General features: G+C 52.7%; 4 protein-coding genes across 4 annotated transcripts; 2 read left to right on the top strand and 2 right to left on the bottom strand.

The window, feature by feature from the left end:
• Window positions 1–2,908: 2,908 nt before the first annotated feature.
• On the top strand, window positions 2,909–10,862 carry ENH_00008840 (glycerol-3-phosphate acyltransferase, putative; the record flags this gene model as incomplete). Its single annotated transcript, XM_013578682.1, has 14 exons — window positions 2,909–3,007; window positions 3,295–3,339; window positions 3,727–5,172; window positions 5,422–5,475; window positions 6,396–6,473; window positions 6,986–7,051; window positions 7,490–7,589; window positions 7,956–8,113; window positions 8,775–8,849; window positions 9,199–9,329; window positions 9,783–9,847; window positions 10,013–10,152; window positions 10,282–10,359; window positions 10,761–10,862. The coding sequence occupies 14 exons, from the start codon at window positions 2,909–2,911 to the stop codon at window positions 10,860–10,862; spliced, it is 2,637 nt and encodes an 878-aa protein (XP_013434136.1).
• A 1,048-nt stretch (window positions 10,863–11,910) lies between these two features.
• Window positions 11,911–17,904, bottom strand: ENH_00008850 (tRNA synthetase, putative; the record flags this gene model as incomplete). The annotated part of the gene is made up of 5 exons (XM_013578683.1): window positions 11,911–12,536; window positions 12,797–13,278; window positions 13,503–13,628; window positions 13,911–14,015; window positions 14,186–17,904. The coding sequence occupies 5 exons, from the start codon at window positions 17,902–17,904 to the stop codon at window positions 11,911–11,913; spliced, it is 5,058 nt and encodes a 1,685-aa protein (XP_013434137.1).
• A 580-nt stretch (window positions 17,905–18,484) lies between these two features.
• ENH_00008860 (hypothetical protein, conserved) lies at window positions 18,485–18,988 on the top strand (the record flags this gene model as incomplete). Its single annotated transcript, XM_013578684.1, is given in 2 exon segments — window positions 18,485–18,730; window positions 18,734–18,988. Coding segments are annotated over 2 exon segments (501 nt in total).
• Window positions 18,989–19,192: 204 nt separating this feature from the next.
• ENH_00008870 (NMD3 protein, putative) lies at window positions 19,193–21,711 on the bottom strand (the record flags this gene model as incomplete). Its single annotated transcript, XM_013578685.1, has 2 exons — window positions 19,193–20,854; window positions 21,373–21,711. The coding sequence occupies 2 exons, from the start codon at window positions 21,709–21,711 to the stop codon at window positions 19,193–19,195; spliced, it is 2,001 nt and encodes a 666-aa protein (XP_013434139.1).
• Between the last annotated feature and the right edge of the window lie 722 nt (window positions 21,712–22,433).

The raw sequence follows: 22,433 nt of genomic DNA on the forward strand, positions 1-22,433 counted from the left end.
AAGATTCATATAAGTATTTCAACTGGTTAAGTGCGGAGCGTTTTCAGGTTCACTGGGAATCCTCATAAGGCCTGCGGAAGGCGACCAAACGGGACAGCGTTGCATACGTTAAGGCTGCATCGCCGGCTGCGGCAGGAAATAGTGCAAAGATCAAAATTAGCTTCCATAGAATCTGGCTTCACGCGCCTTCGAATCAGGCCAGCCTGGAAATGCATGCTGGACAGAAACAGATCCAGACTAGCACAAGAAGCCACAGAATGCAACATATAAGACCAAAGGCATCGTTTCATACAGCACACTATGCACTGCAGAGCTAGTCGTGTACGCGTACAGTTGATAAGCCTTTCCAACAGTGAAAGTGCCGACAAAGAAGCCAAATATTTTCTCATATCCACTAGGATTTTACTCATATGCCATTGACGTGGTTTCTTAGCTTGTCAGGCTGGACATTTCAGTTCACGGAACGCCATGTGAGTCTGTCGAGTACCTTTGTATGGATTAAAACAGTCGTCGTCTTTGATTTCAAATATCAAAATTACATAGCACAATGATGATATTTTCTCAGTGTTGATGAGGAGCTTCAGAGAAGTGCTCGTATGTATTTTCCCAGGTGCGGATTTCTTTTGCCAAAAAGGCGAGCGAGCAAGGGTGCTAGAATGAATGAATGAAGTGCGAAAAGTCGGTGGATAAGGCCAATTGAACAAAGATAAACAAAGTGGCTGCTGCAATAGATAGAAATGACGGATCCCTCAGAGTGCCTAAACCATACATTCAATCGAAAAGTTTAGTCTGTTGCTATCACCTGCATACTGCACGCAGAGGTGTCAGGTAGGTAGCGTTGACAGAGCTTACATCTATACGCAAAAGGAGGGATGCGGCTCCATGTTTTTTCATTCGAACGCGCTTTACAGATGTGCGGTTGTCAAAAATCGCAGATAGGGTTGCGCCCTTATTAGCTGGTCTAGCGTAACAGGGTGCTTTGCTGGACTTAGTCAACTACTCCTGGCCGGGATGTTTTCAGACAGCGTTACTTCTTCATCAGCAGTCAGCTGTGTAAAGCTCGGAGATATTGCATGCAGGACGGAGTGAATACGGGGCTAGGCTTCAAAAGGGCTAGACAGTCATTTACGGCTATCCTAGTCACTGTATTATTGTTTAGACACTGAGACACAAGACTAAGGTTTTTCTGGACTGCGCAGTCGTTCTTGCACAACCATCGGCAGCGCTACCGTCGAAACGGTGTTATGTATACTCCTAATTCCGATTTAGCCTGCCCCAACAGGAGGATAGGGTCTCTGATCCTGTAGACTACATCTTGCTGAGGCTCACAGACGCTGCACATTTGGGGAAGCGGCAAGTTTATTGTTTGCTGCGCAGGGCAGCACGATGTTAACGTTCGGTGTACCCAAGTTTCTGGCCCTGTAGGTTGCTTCATGCCACGATGAGACGCCTGGAAGCTACGCATCCGGGAAAGAACCAAATTTATGGAGTTCGCTACGCTGGGCAGCACACGATCCACGGCTAGGCGATGCCAGCAACATTTCGCACCCCAAGCATCTGGCTCGGAAGGACATCCATACTCGACTACACTGGGGCCACCAGGGGCTGATAGTTTGGAAGAATATCCAAAAATATGTTGTCTTACTCTACGCAGCAAGACGAGGATGGAAAAGCTCAATTTCAAGGAGAAAGGTACTCAACTCGGGAGCCGTAGACAGGATATCTCAGCCATGTAAAGTTCCACGTAGAGTGAGAGCCAACGAAGCACTGCGTAGTAGTGGCCATCAGCCTCATTACAACTGTTTGTGGAGAATAACACAAGGACACCGAAATGTCCCAGCATATTTGTTCCACAGTGCCATCTCCACCGAAGTTGACTAAGTTCCAATTTATGCTCGCTTGGAGGTTCTGGGTGGGGGCAGAGTTGCTGACAATGGCGTGTTTGTCTGTATTCTGCTTTTATTCTCTGCTTCTCGAATCAACTGCATATAAATTTGGTAATGTTACGGGAGTACACCCAGCAATGAATTGATGCCTGAGTGAGAAGCGTTGATCCTTTGGAGCCGTGGCACGGATTCCTGGTGACCGAAGCTGGTGGCAGAAATGCACTGAGTGCTCCTTCTTCTAAGTGCCGTGCCGAAGGTAGACAAAGGGCTTTAAAAAAGCAAGACAATAATTCATCTACCGACATCGGTTATGGGCAAAGGGCATGCGGGGCCTGTCGCGACCACGGAGGGGTCCAGCGTGTGCGTCCACCAGTAAGCGGTCTGTCTTCGGCATTTTATTCATTATTCTTCTAGCTAAACCACTGAGTATCGACAAATCCAAGGAGGCAACAAAGGAGCTCTGGGGAAGACAGAAGGCACAGCAGACCGCGTACTGCCATTGCCGCCAGCTGTTGCTCTTGCCGAGCAGCCGCAGCTTGCGCTCATCAGGCGAGACGTCAAAATCACGAGCCTCCAGCCCTTTTTGGCATTTCTGAATTGAGATGTTCCAGGGCTTCCGTGAGGTGCGAGCAACAACAACTGGAACTGGGGCGACAAAACTAGCAGCAGTGGCAACTCAGCAACAAACTTTGCGCATTTGGAGAAGCACAAGCGTCACGGTGAAAGAACGGTAAACTGATGTGCGGCTGTCCATGACCAGGAAGCGCCTTTCGTGTCATTAGCGGCAGCCGCATCACGGGCAGAAGCGGCACACCAGCCGCATTCAGCAAGCCCAATTCCTTAGAATGGACTAGATGAATATACTTGTAGAGCACGTTCTGGCGCGGTGCAGCTGGAGTGGCGAGTGTTTCTTACACCGCGACTAGGTTGGACACATAGTTGAAATTGTCCCGGCAAGACGTCTGGGGCTCGGCTTGTCGGTGTTCACCTTGGGTATCAGAGTACTCAGGCACTACGGCAAAATGTACTTCCTTGTCAAATGGCTATGTGTCGCCATTGTTCGCTCCTTCTTTAAGGAGGTTGCGGTCATTTACAAAGAAAGAATTCCTCTCTACGGTCCCGTAAGCCGACCAAAAGCCCGGAGAGGGCAACCAGCGCATGCTTTGCTCCACTTTGTCTCTCCGCCCTCCTTTCCGCTCGCAGTGTCTGTCTTTCTCTGTTCGGGCTTCTCCCTTTCCTTTGTATGTCTGACTGTGTGTCTCTTTTGGCTTGTCAGCGTCTGAAATCTTTCACCGCTCCATCTATCTGCGTCGTTGTCTGTACCTATTTCTCCACTGCCCGTGTCCTGATTCATATTCTGTTTCATGCAGCTGCTGCGGTGATTGGGTCCTCTGTAATATGGTTTCAGGTTATTTTCGTCGGGAACCACAACAACCAATTTCTGGATGCATGTGTGAGCAACTTTCCCTTATACTTCTTTGAGGGTTTAAAGATAACAGGTTAAGCTTATAACCTGTTGATTCTGCAGATAGGAGTGTATGGAAGTTAGGCTTAGCTGTTTTGGGATTAGGGTTTGTTGACAGAGAACAAGTTCTTTATTTGCTAGTTTCTCGATGTGTTCGCCGAGCTTTCATGGAGTGATTTATCGGTGTCTTTCTCCTCGTCACCGCTTCCATCGCGCAGTTTATCTTTTGTAGCGATGTGAGTATTATGGCTTGTTTGTGGTGATGGTGTTGGCGCTCTAGTGTGGGGAGCATTCCTGTAATTACCGCCGTTATCTTGCTTGCTGCGTAGAGCCCGGAACTTAGGGATTAGGTTTGTTGTTTGTGCGTTTTATCAGATGCTGGTCTCCATAATACCTCGCCAAGTGCGTTTCCTCATTGCTACCAAATCCCTCAAGCGTCGCGTTGTTGGCTGCCTTGCCCGCATGGCTGCCTGTATAGGAGTGCGCAGAGGAGAAGATGAGAGCCGCAAGGGCTCGGGCTTAATCCAAGTCATGGAGCACCAGACACCCACAAACTCTGGCCTGCGCGTTCATCAGCAGCCCCAGGAGGAGCAGGGGCCGCAGGGGCAGCAGCGGGAGCGGGAGCGGGAGGAACGGGATGCAGGACAAGACGATAGGAACGCTCGTGGCAGCAGCTCCATTGGCAGTGGCGTCAACAATAGCAGCGGTGCCATCAGCAGCGGCTGCAAGGGCAGTAGCGACTCTGTTGCAGGTGCTCGTGTCTCAGGGATCTCCCTTTGTCGCAGTCTGTCAGCCTCTGTTCGGGGTGTGGGGTCTCAGTTTAGGAAAGAAGTGTTGCCAGGAGACACCTTGTTAACAGGCAAAGGAGCGTATCATGTCAAGGCCGTCTTCAGCGACACAGAGATGTTGGTTTCCCCAGACCCACAGCCGCTTCCCCCTTTCTCCTCCCTTCACCGCAACGACTCGTGGAGCGTACAAAATGCATCTGCCAAGCACAGCTTCGGAGAGGGAGACGCAGCAGTACACGCGGATGCTGCTGCGGCTACCTCACCCACAGCAGGAGCCGTTGCAGCAGCAACCATGGGGCCCGTCACGCCAGCACGACCTCTGGAGAGGAGCGGACATCGTGTCGATGAAAAGGCAGCAAAACCCAAAAAAGGGGACGACCCCATTGAAGAAGTGCAGCTGGATCAGCAGCCAGCGCATCAACGTGAAGGAACACAAGCTGAATCACCTTCAGTGACGGCGGCAGAGCCCCCTGAGAGCCATAACCGTCAGCAAACTCATGAAAGTGATATTGCTGCTGCTGCAGCAGATGCAGCGGATGCTGCTGCAGCAGCTGACGCCGCAGCAGAAACAGCCGCGCGTGTTGCTGCTGCACTAGCAGCAGATGCAGTTGCCGCTGCAGCTGAAGCTTCGGCTGCAGCAGATGCAGCGGCAGAAGCGGAGTATGCTGCTGCCGTAGCCCAGGCAGCGCTGGATTCTGGGAGCAGGCGGGTCGAGCAGCAGCAGGAGAAGCGGAGAGACAGCATCGAACACCAGCAGCAACTGGATACTGGCCTGAGAAGACGTTTCCCTAGTCGCATGACGAAGGACATGGCAGCTCACGAAGCTGCCTCAACAGCAGCAGCAGCAGCAGCAGCCGCCAGAGCTTCTCACGGGATATCATGTGGCACTTCTGCCGGCGCTGCTGCTGTTGCGGCGGCAGCCGCCGCTGCGGCAGAGGCAGAGCAGGCGGCACAGGTAGCAGAAGTTGCTGCTGCAGTTGCTTCAGCGGAAGCAGATGGAGAGGACGGCTTTGGGCCTCCAATGGAATACAGAGTATGCATGCACACCCAACGGTGTGAACGATAAGTCTCACTTGACAGGATCTGAGGCTTCTGCTGAAGTAAAAGGACAAGTCATGGCGGAAATAGTTGTCATTTTCATGCCATCGTGTAAAGAGAAACAGTAGGATGCGCAGAATTGCTGTGGCCGATGATGCGCTTTCTTGTTCGCTGCTTTGTATGACACTGCTGCGTGTTCAACGTTCTTTGCCTGGTGCTGCATCTGCTGCCGCTGGCTCCGCAGATAGCCCCAAGAATAGATCAGTCAAAAGTCTATGAGGCAGTCACAGCGAGTTTGGTGGAAGGAGACACCATCGGCATTTTTCCAGAGGCAAGGAGCACTGAGCGACGGTTTTGTCGCCCTCTCAATTTGTCCTTGTTCCTTTTGGCTTCTCATTTTGATGAATTTGCGCCTCCACTTTTTTTTAATGTCGGCATCTCCTAAGTGTTGACTTCTGAGTTTCGGTCTTCGCTCACCTCCAAATTCTGCCTCGCCTTGTGTTCTCAGCAGTTGTTTCTCGTGTTCTGTTCCTGTTCGTTTACAAGCGTTTCCTTCCTAATTTTCCCCTCAATTCTTCCGCTTCTAGGATATCTCCTTTTTGCATCACCACCGTACCAGCCATTGTCCCAGCCCGCTTCTTCTGGATCTTCGTCTTTTGCAGGGAGGCAGCCACGACCGCACGACACTGTTACCTCTGAAGGCGGGGGTGGCCATTATGGCACTGACGGCAATGCAGCACGGGGCTGAGGAGGTGTTGATTGTCCCCGTGGGCCTCACTTACCACAACCCCCACAAGATGCAATCCAGGGCTAGCGTCCACATAGGCGACCCCGTGCCTGTCAGTTACGGTCACTGACCTAAAGCCAGCTCATTGGGGGCCTTCGCTCTTTCTTGTAGTGTTTTTCTAATCGCGTGTTGCGCTACCATTTTTGTGCCTATGTTTCTTTGTCATCCTTGCTCGCTGCGCTGTCCCGTTTCTGTGCCTCCTTGCGTGTCGCTCGTCTATGAGTTTTTGCCGTCTTCCATTAATTTTCTGCTGCGCCATAATTATTTGCTCTAGTCTTGCCACCCGTTGTTCGTATTCTGCCTCTGGGGCCGTTCATTTTCTCGCTTTCTTTCCTTTCAAATCTGTCCTCGCTTCAGTCTCACTGATCATCATGCTTGCACTTTTCCGCCTTATTAAAATGTCTGCGTGTGCCTTGTTTTGTTTCATAAAGGTCACCAGAGAAATGGCCCTTGACTACGCTGTGGACCGCCGGGGTACTACAGCAAAGATCCTTAACCACGTGGAGAGAGTGAGGCCTTCCTCCTTTGCTTACTCACAGGCTCTTCTCGAGCCGTCGTTTCTTCCGTCGCATCGCAAGCCTATCTTTCTCTGCCTTTTGCCGAGGTTGAGTTTTCTCCCTTGCCATTCCTCTGCTATTTTTTCCGCTCTCCGCTCTTGTTCTCTGCTCCTTTCGTGCCCGTTGTAGTTCTAGCTCCCACATTTCCTTTACGTTGTGTCTTCGTATTTGTGTAACCTCTTTGTTCTTTCTCCGACTCTCTCTGAGCTCTGTCTTTTGCCGTTTTTTTCTCCATTTCGTCTCCTGCAGCCTTTGCTGTAGTCGCTTGGGCTCCTTTCCCTTTGTCTTTCTCGCATCTCCACTCTTCGTGTCTTTCGTCACCCTGTCTTTCACAGTGCACACAGCCAGCGAACACTATCTACACCAGCAAGTGCTGCATCTGTAACTGCAATGCAACCCGTTTCTTGACTTGGAGCGTTTGTGTATAGCATCTTTGTGTCTTTTATGGCTGCTGTGCTTTGCAGGGACTTCGGTCCTGTATCATAACAGCTCAAGACTATGAGGCAATGGCTCAAATACGTTTATCAGCAGTAAGCAGCACTCATCTCCTCCCTCAGCTTCCCCTACTCCCCTCCACGACGCTTTGCACATTGCATTTATTTCCTTTTTATCGCTTCAAGTTTGGCTTCATAGTAGCTGGTGTTTTTGTTTTCCAGGCGTCCTTATTCCTTGAGTCCTCATGTGTCCCCTGCCTATTTGCCTCAGCTGGCCAAACTTCTTGCTTTTCTTTTGTTTTCCTGTTCCTTCTGGATCTATCCTATATTCTCTTGTCTCCGCTTCTTTTTGGCCTCGCTCTGTCTGGCTGCATCGCTTTGTTCCTGTGATCTGCGTATTGCTTATGTGTGGAGCTCAGTGTCTTCCGTTCGTATCACCGCGTTTTTTACATTTTCGATATTTATCAGTTGCCTTTCCTTCTGTCATTCTTAAAATTTGTATGACATTATGTGGTTTTGTCTTGTTGTCTTTAGAGCTTGTACCCTCCTGAGCGCCTACGTCTCGCTGAGGCGCGCTACTTCTTGTTGATGCAGCTCATCAGCAAAATATTCTGGAGAGCAGCTAACGACCCCCGTAGGCCTTCTGCCGACTATTTTTTTCCCTACCTTTGTGCTTTTTTCCTCCAAACTTTATTCCGTCTGATGCTATCGTATTGGCCTTGCCCCGTCTTTCCACTTCACTGTTTCTGTCTTACTGCCTACGTGTTTTCGCCTTCGCCTTTCTTCTGTCTTTCCCCTTAATGGTTCTGTCTATTTCCACTCTGTGTCTTGGCGTCTGTCTCCTGTAGCCACGCTCTTTCTGGGCAAGCTTCTCTTGTTTCTGTGTATTTTCATGTTTGTCCACTTGACGCTCTATCTGCCGAGCACGTGATCGCTGTAGGCTTAGGAATGGCTGCTCGAAATTTGTTTAGCATGTACTCTGTCTGTCTTCTTTCTTCAGTTTTACTCGACTTGCGGCAAAGTCTGTCTAATTACGCATCGGCCTTAGAGACGAGGCGACTAGCCGATCGTCAGGTTTGGCTTTTGAAGCAGTCCCCCTCAGGAGCCACTTTGTGTCTTGCGGAGACACTTGTGGCGATTGTCTACTGCGCCATCATCGTAAGTTCATTGGGCTGCTTTGCCGGTCTTTCGCCGCCTGTGCCTGGCCACATTTTTCCACAGCCTGTTGTCTGTTTTGCTCCCTCTTTAGCTAGATATCTAGCGTTGTTCCCGGTGTATCTATCGTACTTGCGTGTTTGTTCCTCCATATTGTGAGGTGTTTTTAACTGTTATCGCTCGAGGTTTCATCTTCCGGCCGCGAACATTCGTTCCTCCTCCTCCGTTCAGTCCCGCAGAACGATATTTCTTCCCCATTCACATTGCTGTTGTTCCTTTTTCCTGGGCCCTGTACAATCAACTGCGGAAATTTTCTGCTTTGTGTTTTCGAGTGCCGTTTCCTCGTCGTCTTTGTTGTTGCTTCTCATAGTGTTCTTGATGTCACTCATTCGAGGCCTCATGAAGTTGTTTGCCTACGTCAGGTGCTCTTCTGCCCGGCTCTCTTCCTCACGTTTCCTGTGCCGCCGTCTTGTCGATTGCAGCTTCTGTGGTTTTGTCTTCATCTGTTTCTCGTCTCTGTCTCCCGCTGGTCATCCTCCAGCCGTTTGTGCGTAGCTGTATCTTTGCTTGTTGCAATTTTTATGTCTTCTCCGCCCTCTTGTGTCTCCCTTGGGGCGGACTCTTTGTGAACAGACTGAATGTGTGCATCTCTGCACATTTGCAGGGCTTACCGCTGCTGCCTCTTTGGGCGCCTCTTCGCGTGATAGCAAATGTATTGGCAGACAAACAAAGACGCAAGGTAAAGAAACATGCATGGCTACGTGGGATTCTGCCATTAAATCAGCGTTGCTTGTTGAATTTGTTTTCCCAGCGGCTGCGTCGCCCGTGTCGCTTTTTGACCTTTCTGACTTCCTCCTTCCCAGCTTCCCATGTATTGTACGCCTGTACGTATCTTTATATCTGTCCGCATTTTTTGGCGTTATTTGTTTGTTCACGTCTGTTTGCTTCTGTTTCTGCGTAACTCCACCTTCGTCTTACGAGTGTCCAAATCTCCGTTTGTCACAGAAGCGCCGCCCTCGGTGGCAGTATTTCAGATTAAACCGAAAGCTGTTGTTTGTGGTTTTTGTTGTTTTGCTCGTGTCTTCCAGGCCTTGAGAGAGAGCCGCGTCAAACTGAAGGGCACGGATGTAGTAGCGAGCTACAAGGTGCTGGTGCTCCTAGTGCTTGTTCCTCTCTTCAATCTCATCTATGGCTTTCTCTTTGGCATCCTCTTCCTCAAGTAATACCCCCTAAAGCTTGCTAAAGCTTGGTCGCCAACATTTTTTTTTGTCATAGTGTCTTTCCCTTCGCCCGCCCCTCCGTCACCCTGTTTCTGCCCCAACTTCTTTTGTGTCTGAGTGTGCCTGTGCCAATCTTTAGCTCTTTTTTCTCTCTCTTTTTTTTGCTGTATGGCCTTGCCCCTTTGTGTTTGACTGTGTTTATATTTCTCTGGGTGTCTGTCTCTTGTGTGCTGGTATTTGTCGCCGTGAGCCTATATTTCCGCTTCACTCCATTTACTCATTGCTCCCAAAGCCCGGGGCGGACTTTCTCCTCAAGTTAACCTATTTAAAGTAGATACAGCGAGTGGCATTAAATAATCGAAGTGCATCTGTTCACGTGTTCATCGGTGCATTCAAGTTCTTCTCCTTTTCCATTTGCTTTTACTCAATTTAACTGCTCTGTCAATGTGCAGCACTTGGCTTGAGCTGGTACTTTCCATGGCAACGGGTGTCGTCGTGCTGCCCATCCTCTACTACTGTGAGGCGCCGGCATTGAACAGTTGTTGCTCCCATTCTTTAGGTTGCCGTTGCAGCTGCTGTTGGCGCCGCTGTAGTGCACGCTCTGCAGATGCTGAGCTCGGCGTCTACTGTCTGCATATATCTGTAGGTTTCTTTGTTTCTGGCGTTGCTGCTATTGCTGCAGTCAGCATGCGTAAAGCGGAGCGGTTGTTGCCCCTATTGCAGCAATTACGGATCGTGACGATGGTGGTAGTGGGGAGTGTCAACATATGGAGACAGACAGACAAGGAGCTTATCACCCAGAGAATACTCATGCAAATCAAAGTCCGTTCATACGCCACAGAGGCACAAGCAAGCTCACAGCGGCAACACAAACGAAGGGCAACACAAGCGCACAGCACAAATACAAACACTAGCATTGCGTTGCGGGTAGATGTTCGGGTGCGTGCGCAGGTGCGTGACGTTGTGCATCAACTGGGACCGGCCGTTTCTTTGACTTTCTCGCAAGATATTCAGAGAGCCTTGCCTACGGTGCGCCTTTTGGCATTTGCTGGCATTGCGCTCCCTGCTGTCTTTCGTTTCTCCATGCAGTGTTATCCTCGCTTCTTTAGTCTTCTCCTTCGACCTTTTTTGGTATCATCAGCTCTTCCGGGCATCACGTTGCAAGTTTGCAGAATGTGTTGCATTCTTTGTCTTGTGCAGTGCCATAAGCGCCCTCTAGACCTTAGTTTTGTCTCTTTTTGTGTGGTTTTTGTGCTCCGCGCAAAGATAGGAGCCCCGCTGGAGCTCTCCTTTCTTGTCTGCGCCCCTCGCCTACATGTTTGTTTTGCTTTGCACGGGACTTTTTGTTTGCGGTTAATGCTCAGGTGCTGTGTTTTTTTCGAGAAATGTTTAGAGCTTACACATGCATGCGGCTTGAGCTGTCCTTGCAGGTCTTGTTGGATGTTGACACAAAGCGACTGTTGCGGCTGCGTCGGCAGTTTGCACCTTTGCAGATGAAGATGCCTTACAGCGGCGCGACAGAAGTAATATGAATGCGTGTGACCATGTTCGTGTGTCTGTCACCGTCTCTTCCGGCGGCATCCATCTCCATTTGTCTTCTTTGTCTGCGTGTAATTCACCAGCGTCCCTCTACTCTCTGGTGTTTATCGTGCTCTATTCCCCTGCTTCACTGCGTACGTAACAGCTGTAGGTCTCAATTGGCATAGGCTCCGCTAGCCCCTTCCGTTGTCTGCTTTGCGCTTGATTTCATGGGTCTTGTTGTCTCCATGCCCCTTCCCAAGCCAGCAGAAGTTAATACTGCTGCTGCAGCAGCTGCGCAGCAGAAGCAATTACGAGCTGAGGAAAATAGGCCCAAGGATGGCATCTTATTTTCTTTCATGCATCTTTTATACTCCGGACATGCCAGTACTCTAGCTGCTTTAGTGGCAAGCAGCGCAGCTCAGCGAAGACCGCAACTGCAGCGACCCCAGCTGGGAACCCTTGTTGTCATGGCGACAGCGTTCAATGCAGGAAACCATAAACTCATGCATGACATCTGAATATTTGAAACGCGTTTCTGTTTTTGCGCCTCCTGCTGGTCTGGCTGATGTTGCTGCTGTTCCAGCTAGTTCGGCTTCCGCTGCTGGCGGTACTGCTATTTGCCTGTCCCTTTAGCGGTTTTCTTTTGGAGAAACTGGATGACGCTGCTGCTCTTGCCGCTGCTTGCCGCTCCTTCTGCCTGCAGTGGCTTTTTATTGTGTGAAGCGCTGCTGAAGCGCTGCCAGGGCTTGCTGTAGTGTTTCTAGCCGGGCCTGAAGCTTTTGCTTGACGGACAGGGGCGCGCGTTTGTCATACCTGCAGCCAATGCAGGAAAAAAAAAGAGCAGCAGCAGCAGTAGCGGCAGGAATAGCGGTAGTGGCAGCAGACGTTTTACGGCATGCGCAGCAGAACACTGAGTTCTCCCCGAAAAGTGGAAAGCACAGACGAAAGTGGCAAGGCTAGCGCAGCTACAGGTGCCGTTCTTTGATGCTCCAGAGCTACTGTTGCTGGTACGGTAGCTCCTGGAAACGTTAAAGTGCTCATTCATAGCAAGACAAACGCTTACTCAGGTGCTGTGACGCGTCGTTGCAGGTCCTGCAGCTTCCGCTGCAGCGACAGCCGATGGCGGCAGTTGCCTTCTGCAGCCTTGTGTGTCCTGCGCTCACTTGGTACACGACCGCTGCCACCGCTTTCCTCAAAGGAGGCAGCGATCTCTAACTGCAGAGCACCGTCCCCGCGAGAGTTGCTTTTGCTTCCAGGCAGCATCACGACTCGGGAGAGGAAAGAACGTTGCCGAAGTGGCATTAGATCATCTTCTTTTTTTTCCAGCTGCTGGTCCTGATGTAGCTGCTGGTGCTCGAGGACTGAGATGGAGAAACTTCTGGAGGGAAGGTCACAAAGACCGGCCATTAACGGCACGGCTTCCTTCAAGGATGTCAGCATTGTTTCATCAGTGCAGCGCACCGAGACAGAGCAGCCCCCTCTGCCCCCCGTCTCACCGGCATCTTTGTTTGGTATTGCGCCGGCAGCGCAGCTGGCATCCCCTGCGTGCTGTGGCTGCTGTTGCCCAGATTGTTGCTGCTTCTGAGGCCTTTTGGTGGCCTCTTGCATGGCCCTGGCCCGTCTCACGGAAGCAACAACAGTGCGAACCACTTGTAGGGCGGTCTCTGCCTGTGGATCCCTGTAAGCTGCAAACAAAATATGCCCCTGAAAAGCATCTCCTAAAATCGTAAGCAATTTCAGCAACTGCAGATGAGCACCCAAAGAGACTAGTGCCAAACGAGACGAATGCCGAGACGTTGGAAACAAGGAGGCAGAGAGCCCAGGGGCGAATTAAAGAAAATGCAGAGGGAGCCTCCCCTGTGAGAAAACGTTCGCGGCATCCTTGACACAGAAAGCGGCACAGCACCGTGGCTGTGTTGCAAAGCATGTGCACCCCGGATCTCACCTCCTGCCGCCGGCCAGGCGCTGCACAACAGTGGCTGAAAGGCGTTTGCCGGAGCAGTGCTCTGTCCATTATTGTGGTAGCCGCTGTTCTTGCCGCTGCCTCTGCCGCCAGCTTCAGATTTGGGGGCAATGCTAAACAGCGCCAAGTAGATCGCTTCAGAAATGAACGGAGCAAATGGATGCAGTGCCCGCACAGTGTCGTGATATATACACCCCAGCACTGCTGGCCACAGGCGCCCTCGCGCCCGCAATCTGTCTTCTTCCTCTTGTGGGTGCTGTTGCTGGATACGTTGCCGCTGCTGTTGCTCTGAGCTGCCGTGGTAAGATTTACACAGCGTGTCAGCCAGTTTCATTTCCGTCTGAGCAGCAGGCAGAATCCAGTCTGACAAGTCCTCCCAGAACTCCCAAAACCGCGCAGCAGCAGCAGCGACGTGCCCTCCTTGGAGATGTGAGTAAACGTCATCGCACATCCGGCTAGTGCTGCTGCAAAGTGAATACAGGATACAACAACACGAAAACGGAAGGCAAATTGCTTTGCTGTGAGTACCAACCGTTGTAGCACGCTGCCGGCGCGAGTTTCCCAGCTGCTATCAACGGGAATGGCTGCGATAGCATCAATCGCGCATGCAGTAACAGCCATGACTGAAGCTACGTTAGCAGTTATACTGAACAAAGGTTGTGCGTTCAAGTGCCGAAAAGCGAGGCACCTGAGAGCAGACCGCTGCGACAGAGAAAGTCGAGCTGAGTAAGTGGAGGTACACCCCAGCCCGTGCGACGCTTCGGTCGCGCAGCTCTCGCAAGCTTGCAGTCTTCCCCTTAACAGCTGTAGCAACCTTCGGAGCGAAAGGCAGCAAACAAGAAGTAGAGGCATGCACACGCTGTCGGCTACGAATTATCCAAGACGTACCGAGGCATAGGAGTACGAAGGCGACCGTGGCAGCACGCGGCATATGCAACACACGAAAATAGGAGCAGCATCAAGAAACAACCAAAGTAGCAAATGCCACGAGGTTGGCGCAATAAAGGGCTGCTACGAACAACCGAAAAAGAGGCAACAACGGAAGGCAATAACCTAAGAGTAGAGGAGAAACACCAATAGGGGTTCACCGAGTCACCTGGCGCCATTCCATATCTTGGTGAGGCCCCTTGATGCTCGCTGCACTTTACATGCGTCAATCGAAGACAGTCGACGGGCCCCAGAGCAAGCCAATAAAGACATTCTGCAGCAGAGACGGGAAACAAAAGGAAAGAGATCCAAACGCGCAGGGATGAGCCCCAGCAGCACTTTGTAATGGAGCCCTTGCAGTAGATACGCTGCAACTGTTTTTCTGCTGCAGCAGTGCCAAGTGATTTTGAGAAAATTCAAGTGACTGTGTAGGTGCTGCCAAACCTGAGGGCGTCGGCCCCATATTGAGTGATCCACTGGTCCATTTGCGTCTTGGGAGCGTTCCCTTTAGACTTGCTAAGTTTGTGACCCTGCATATCTGTGAGGAGAGGATGCAGCACCACTCTTGACAAAGGCAGCACGCCGCACAAGGCTACACACAGGAGCAGCTGTCGAGCCACCCAAAAGGGAAGAATGTCGTGCCCAGTCACCAAACATGAATAAGGGTAAAGGCGTGGGAACAAAAAACTAGAAGAGTTCTCAAGACCCTCCTGGAGTCGCTGCTGTGGCTCTTGATAATCAAACAATGCGCTGTCCACATGGGAGGCGCGCCCGCTTTCCTGGACTTTTGGATACTCTCGCTGCTGCTGCTTTAGCGGCTGCTGCTGCTGCTCTTGAGTCTGTTTTCGGGAGGTAGCTGCCCCATAGCGTTTGAAAAATGTCTCCTCCGCCTGGACGAGGGATGTGAGCGGCCATAAACCGGAGGAGAACCACGTGTCCAGGACGTCTGTGTCCTCCAGGATTTCGAATTCTGTCGCCTGCTGCACGTGCTGCTGCGTGTGCTGCTTTTGCTGCTGCCGCTGTTGCTGCCGAATAAAAGCGACAGCCTTGCGCCTCGCACTGGCTTCGTCGAGTGCGGCCACCGCGAACTCCTTCCCTGTCGATGCGTCCCCTGCTGCTCGTGGACCTGCTTTTTGTGAGCAGCAACAGGGTCCCAGCTGAGGCAAAGATGCACGAGAAGCAGATGCTGCATCAAGTCCCTCTGTTCTTTGCAGTCCCGACTCTTGCTGCAGCTGTTCCTGCTGCTGCCTTTGCTGCAGTTCGTGAAGTGCAGTTGAGTATGCTTCGAAGAGTTTCGCTCTTATTTGGCTGCACGAAGAGCCATGTTTGCCCTTTAAAATCCCCAGAGCTGCCTGCGAATGGCAGCGGTCGAGGACCCTTGCAGCTGCAACAATTCGCTGACAGAGAGGCACTTCCTGTTTCTGCTGTTGCTGCAGGTGCTGGTGCTGCTGCTGGCTCTTGAGGCGAACAAGGTACGCTGGGACAGGAACCCCCCACCAACCTTGTCTGCTGATACACCAAGTGCGGTCTGACTGCAGCTGCTGCAGCAGCTCCGGCAAATACCGTGCTGGGATTACGTCAAGCCCATTTACGTCCGTGTATGTTGCGCTACTGCTCCCGTTGTTCGTGCTGCTGGCGCTCCTGCTGCTGCTGCTTTCGATTTCTGTGTTGGGCGCACTGGTTAGAGGAAGAGGTAAGGGCAAGGCAGTGCCAGGACCTTGTAACCATGTTGAGCTCGTGAAGCGTGCGTCCTGCTGCAGCTGCTGCTCGTGCGGTTGCAAGGTTCCGTTCTGAGGTGGGCAAAGGAGTTGAACAACACGTGGAGCCACGCGATCAGCAGCAAAGAACCACTGGGGCTTTGCCCTAGTGACTGTCGCTTGCCCATTCAAAGTGGAAACCAATTCACCCGGCTGTTGCCTGCCTAGGTGTACCTGCGCGCCCCCTGTCAGCAATAAGACAGCTAGCAGCGCTTTCTCTCTTGCAGCTTGCTGCTGTTGCTGCTTCTGTAGGCTCGTCCCCACAGCATGGCGAAGAGCTGCTGCGACGCATGTAGCCAGCTGTGCTCTTCCTGGGACGGCTTCCCACTGAAGAGCAGCAAACGCAGGAAGCAGGCCTCTCCTGTCGTTATTGAGCCGGCTGCTGCTGCTGCAGCAGTTTGTACTGTGGCACTTGGTGCTCCTACTGACGTTGCTCTTGGTGCAGCTACTGCACGCGCAGCGTGATATGTGTTGACTGGCTGCTGCCACATGCGGATGTTTTCTATCTCCTCTTTCCTGCAGCAACACAGGTACGCTTTGCTGCAGCAGCGGCACAGAGGCCTGTTTTCCTTTGAGCTGGTGGTAAATAGATGAGTCGTCTGTTACCACAGCACACACTTGAAGAAAGTCTTGCAGAGATCCCACGGGAACCAGAAGACGCTGCAGCTCTTCTGTACCATCGCAGCCTTCGCTGTTGCTGCTGCCGCTCCTGGGACTGTTGCTGCGACTACTGCTAGCTTTGCTGCAGCTGCTCCTAGTGACAATGCAGGCGTCGTTGTCGCTGCCGTTGCCACCGCTGCTATGGCTGCTGTTGGTGGCTGGCGAGCCATTCCTGATAGGCAACTCCACAAACAACCCTCCATCCCACTTGGCAGCCTGCAGCAAAGAAGTTAGCAGCTCTTCTTCACACTCTTCACCTCCTCCGCTTTTCTGCTGTTGCTGCTGCCGCTGCTGCTGGTCAGTGGGATGGGTTTCCTTTACTTCTAGGAGCTCGTTGGGAACAACGACTGTGAAGTTTCTGTGTTCTTCTTTTCCCCTGAGGGCCTGCAGAGGGTGCAGCTGCCTCCTCAGGAGGCCCCTCTCCTGCAGCAAGACAAAGGCTTGGCGAGTCAGCGAGACTGCAGCAGCAGAAACAGTGCAGCACGCACTCGCCCACCAGCAGCCCAGGCCAAGGCTGCGCTGCTGCTGCTGGATGCGCGTCCAACAAATGCGCAGCCAACGCTGCAGCAAACCCAGATGCTGCTCGCACTCAAGGGTGCTGCAGCTGCATCTGCCGGAGTCATTGCTGCTGCTGCCGCGGCATTCCTGCATCAAACTGTTACTGCCAAGTCCTTCTAAAGATACTTCCCGCGTTTGCTGCGGCTCCCTCATGCGCAACTGCTGCCCATGCAGCTGCAACCCCCGCCCCTCAAGGAACGCCTTGCTGACGATGGAGCGGAGACAGCGGGTGCAGCAGCGCGGGACATAAAGGCCTTTTTTTATTCTTTTGCTTATGTGCCTTTCAAGCAGAAGCTGCAGCCCCATCCCTGCGTGGTCCACTCCGGGGACCCAGAATGACCGCAGCACTTGCTGCTCCGACTGCTGCTTCTGCTGCTGCTTCCTTATCCACTCATGTGGCGTCGCATCCCACGGTTTCTCTCCTTTTTTCTGCTGCCTCTCTTCACTCTCTCGCTGCTGCGGCTGCTTCTGCTGCTTCTGCTGCTGCTCCGGCGGTGGGTGCGCGCTCGCTTCCCTCTGTCGTTGAAAACGGAACAGAACGTCTTCAATAGTCAAGCTCATGAAGTGCCCCGCATGCAACGATCCAGTTAAGTTGGGGGGGGCCATGCAAAAAACCTTTACGCCCTCCGCGCACTTCTCTGTTGCTGCTCTTCGTGGCTCTGCTGCTTGTGCCTTTTCTGGTGTTGTTTCCTCTGTCAGTTTCATGGGTTCGAAGAGACTCTCGGACTCCCACCACTGCAGCAGCGTACTCTCCATCTCTGTAAACGGGAATATTTGATGCGTTTGCAGCGCGGCTCGTGCACTTGCTGCAGCGGACACCCCCTTGTCTGTCGTGCCTATGTTGCTCCTGCTGCTGTCGAAGCTACTGTCTCTAGGTAGGCCAGTGTTGCTTGAAGCAGCAGCAAGGGGCTCATATAGTCTGGGCTGTCCATTGTGACGAGTTCTCTGCCGTGTAAACAGTGCTGTTGGTACTGCTGCTGTCGTCCCTTCTGCGGCACTTCGGGGAGGCTTTTGCTGGCGTGTAGGGTCGGAAGTAGCACCGAGAAGGCCTTCAAGAGGGCAGCAGATCCAAGCAGCCCTCTGGCTGAGGCCACGTGGGAGAGTGTTGGAAGCTCGAGAGGAGGTGAAGCTATTGAGCGCTAGCAGCGGTGGCAGCAGCAGCAGCAGGTTAAAGCTGGGGCATATCATGGGGAGATGTCCCCAAGTGTGACTTCTGGTGGTACTATTCTCGCGGACGCTTGTGCGGACTCTACCGTTGTTGTCGTTGCTTCTAGTGTATATACTGCTGGTGCCAGCGCTGCCGCTCCAGCTGCTTTTACTTTATCTGCATTGTCACATCCACCAACGCAAAAATCGGATCCGGGCTCTTCTCCCCAAATCTTTGGCAAGTAGTCCCAAGTGATTTTCACGGTTTCTAGAGACTAAAAACCCTAAGACATCTGTAGAAGTGCAACGAGGCTTGCGCGGCCCCCAGCTGTAGGCAGGGGCCCCCCCGAAACTGCTGCTCTATATCCCTCAGCTGATTCCTCGTAAAGCCATTTTCTTCTTTTTTAATATAAAAATAAACGGAGGGGGCTCGGTGTTTTTGAGACTCCCCACTGGACAGTTCCTGGTCTCGCCTGTCCCCGGTTCTGCCAGCAAGGGCCCCCACGGAGCACTATGGCAGTAGACCCACACCTTGAGTTAGACTGAGGTAACCAACCTTTCCCCACAACAGTAGAATAAACGCCCAGTAGACATTCTCCAAGTGGAAGTCTGTATCAATTGAATGGAGATTGTGTGCAGAGCTGCAGCTGCGGCAGCACTACCCACCAAGAGCAGCCCCGAAGTCATTTTTCAGCAGTATACGCAATGCATGCGACCCTTCTCTCAGTTTCTGTTGTCTGACTGGGAGTTTCACCGACACAAGTGCACCTACTGGTGGTGCCCACTGGGTCTGCACTACTTCACAGCCACACTAACAACAGCCTGTCTAACAATCAACCACAGTTCCCAACAACGAAAATGGGCCGACTAGTTCCAGCATCTCACAGGGAGTCAACCGCCGGACAGCGCTTCAGAACGCATGGTCGGAACCGAAAGACTCGTCGTCAGAAGATTCGTCGACCTTGAGCTTGGAGCTTATTTGCCCCCCATCTACATCCCTAAAGTAACGAGACAAGGACTGCCAAGTGGTCGGCCCACTTTGCTACGCAGGGACCCTCTAGCTGCTTCTTCCATAGTTAGCTGCCTAACACGCATCTCTGCGCCAGTGCCAGCTAGCAACGCATGAAAGAAAAAAAAAGTGCCGTGGTGAGCGTCCAGGGCGCCGTAGAGCTAGTCAACTAGCTGCCCAGCTAGCTACGCAGCTAGCTACTCCGCTCGCTAGCCAATCCACTGTGGGCACGGCCTGGCAAAAGGCCTTCTCGGCTCAGCTCCGTGCAACATTGCTTATCTCGCCTGCTGGCGAGCTAGCTACGGGTGCTCAATGAGCAATTCACAAAGTGTCCTCTTCGTCACTAGGGGGTTGGGGCCCCTGGTCTGCGCTACGGGAAAGGTTCCCCTGGCCCAGTTGTACGGGCTCTAAATCTTCTAGAGAGAGACCCTCCAGAAGTTCACTGATGTCTATGACAGGCCCTGACCCTGCGTCTTGCTCACTGTCGGACTGGGCACTGTCTCCTTCATCCCCCTCCCGCTCTTGCTGCTGCTGCTGCCGCGCTCTGTCGTGTGCCTCAGCCAGTTTCCTCGCTTTGTTGGCTTCCCGTCGCTTCAGCCCCTGCTGCTGTTTGCTGCTGCTGCTGCTGCTGCCGGCGCGTACCTTCGCCGCACCTGTCGCTTTGGTGTAGCTGATTCGCGGGTCCTTGTACAACAGCACTTGCTTCCGCAGCTCTGCATCTTCCTCAAGGTCCTTCCGGAACTCCTCCATGTCTTCATCTTCTGCCGCAGCAGCACCACGACGCTGAGACGCCCCTCTTTTCTTCCGGCTGTGCATGCCGTGTACTCTGTGGGGAGCCCCCTCAGCGCTGCTCTCGGGCCCCTGAGGGGCCCCCACGACTTCCCCGTCTTCCTCTATTCCCGTGCCGTCCTCTTCATGCTTCTGCAGTGTCCGCAACACCCACTGTCTCCTCCCCGTCTTTCGGAAGGGGTAATGTCTCTTGACAAGCATCACAGGCCAAGGGGCCCCAGCGAGACCTTCCTGCTGCTCACAGCCGCTGCTGCTGCTGCTGCTGCTGGGCCAGTGTAGGTCCCGATCTAAGCAGTCGTCCACGAAACCTGACAAATTGATTCGCTGCAAGTCGTAGCCCGCAGCAAAGTCTCCTGCGTGCAGCAAGGCCCCCAAATGGCTCACTGTAGTTAACGGCTCCCCCTCAGGAACGCCGCTGGCACTACAACGCAGCAGCTCAACCTCCACCAAACTGCTGCTGCCGCTGCTGCTGCTCTTCGTCGCTGAGTCAAGGGTCCGCCCGGTCCCCGCTCCTGCTGCTTCTGCATTTGTGTCGATTGTCATCGCATCGTCCCCCGCAGCAGCTTCCTGCCGCTGCTGCTGCTTGTTCTGCTGCTTCTGGTGTCTTTTTCCATGCTGCTGCTTCTGCTGTGGCTGCTGCTGCGTTTGCTCCAGTGGTGTAACAGCAAGAATAAGGAAGTGCGAGAGGTGCTTGCGGGTGCATATGGGTTTAAATGTATCCCTGAAATAGACATCGGCAGCCATGTCGAGGTGCCTTCCAGAAAAAGGGTCCGTCAGGTGCAGTGTGGACGAGACTCTTGTGCACAGCGAGAGCGAAGGAAAGCCCCCAAAGGAATCCTGGGCCTTCTTGGCGGGAATGTAGACTAAGTCGTCGCGGCAGATAGCAGGTAGCTCCACGTACACCGTGTGCTTGTAGATATACGTGTTACTGTTGCAGTCGTGAGATATCAGCCGCTTGCTGCTACGGCTGCTGCACGGCAGCCTGCTGCTGCAGAAGGATACAAAAGATGCTGCAGCTTGTTTATTTGGGAAATAAAAATCCAGGCCATCTTTTCGCTGTACAACCCTCAGGAGCTTCTGCAGCAAGTTGTGCTGCTGCAGCAGGAGCTGCTCCAAGAATAAAAACGTTCGCTTGTGGTCGCAGCGCTGTCGCACTTGCACCCGCGCGCCCCAACCTGCATGCGGCGTGAAGGCCTGAAAAGAAACGGAAAGTAGTACATGGATGTGCTGCAAGAAACACTAAATGGCAGGGAGCAACACCAAATGAAAGCGCAACGCAAAAGACACAGGTCTCAAGTGCAGCCTTCCTTTCCAACGAAATGCTGCAGGAGCCGATGTCACCGCTGACCCATGCTAGCGCCTAAGCTCTCGTTCAGTTTCCAAATCCCCGCAACTGCCTAGTAGCTAATATTTTAAGCACTGCGACCATGTTCGTTCTAAAGCCCAGAAATTTTAAGCTCTTAAGGCGCAGAAGAAACCTTAGCTTTGGATCCAGTCAGTCTAGCTAACCCTAGCATCAGCTTTCCCCAATGCAACAATGTACAAAATACATCACGCGCTTAGTCCGCAGGGTCTCTCCTAAAACCTGATATAACTGTTTGAGTAAGCTAAGAGAGAGAGAACGAACTGGAGGGCGGCGACGGCGTAGAGACAAGCACTGAACATTCCGTGTAGTCTTGGAGATCTTTGTGCGCTTGCTTGGGGCTGCTGACCTGCTTGCATTCGTCGCATTGCATGTTGTGAACTAGCCCCGAAACATTGAATGACTGCTCTACCTCCGCCTTGCCCTCCAGCACGTCCGCTCTTGCGGTGAGACGCAGCAACAACTTGTTGCTGTGGGGCTCTGAGTAGAGCCAACGGCAGTCCGATATGCGGGAGAGGCTTTTCAGGCCGCGAATTCGCTTAAGGCAAAGAGCTAGTAGCTCCCTGAGCTCAAAAGAAGTAGCAATAGCAGCAGTAGAGCCGTAACCAAAAGCAGAGACCAACGCAGCAGTAGTGGCAGCACGGCACGCGTAACACGACACGCATAAAGCGCAGCAGCGCGTGTACATTTAACAGCAGCTCGGAGGCAGTCAGCGGCAGCACAGGGCTAGAGACGGAAACTGCATGCTGCGTTTGCCCAAGCAGCAGCCGGTCGGCAGAGCCACTGCAGCAGCGGGGAGAAAAGGAAACGCAGAAGTCACACAATCCCATCTAAACAGCCAGTCATCCACGCAGCAGCTGGTGTGTGTGCTAAGGTTGACGTGTACTCTGAGATTATGAGCAGATACGCCTACCGCGACTCAAGCTCACAATACAGCCATTTGCCTTGGCTATCTTTGAAGCGGCCGCACTGTCTGCATCTGTCTACGACGAAGGTGCGGCAGACTCTGCTGCTCAGGTCAATTTCGTCTTGGAGGCATGACAAACACTTATTGCGCGGGTGGGGGGGAGTCACAGCTCCACAGATGCAGCATAGCACGTGGCCCACGCCGACCGAGGGTCCCGCCATCGCCCCAGCGAAGGCGTCGAGCGAAGTTCCACACAACGTAGGCTGTATGGGCAGCTCGGAAAGGGGAAATAAACAGAAAAAGACGCAGCACTCATTCAATCCTGTAGCAGCTGCTGCAGCGGCGGCAGAAGCAGCGATTGGTGAACTGAAGCCGCAGCCGCGAGAAAGCAACTGCAGCGGCGTCGGTGCCACAGCCACTGCAGCAGAGAGATACGTCAAGTCACTGCAAAGTCCAACTTTTCCCAGTCAACTGTCGAGGAACAAGAGCGGAAGCTACACACG

Source organism: Eimeria necatrix, genomic scaffold (assembly GCF_000499385.1).
Source record: "Eimeria necatrix Houghton genomic scaffold, Enh_scaff125, whole genome shotgun sequence".
Lineage (NCBI taxonomy): Eukaryota > Apicomplexa > Conoidasida > Eucoccidiorida > Eimeriidae > Eimeria > Eimeria necatrix.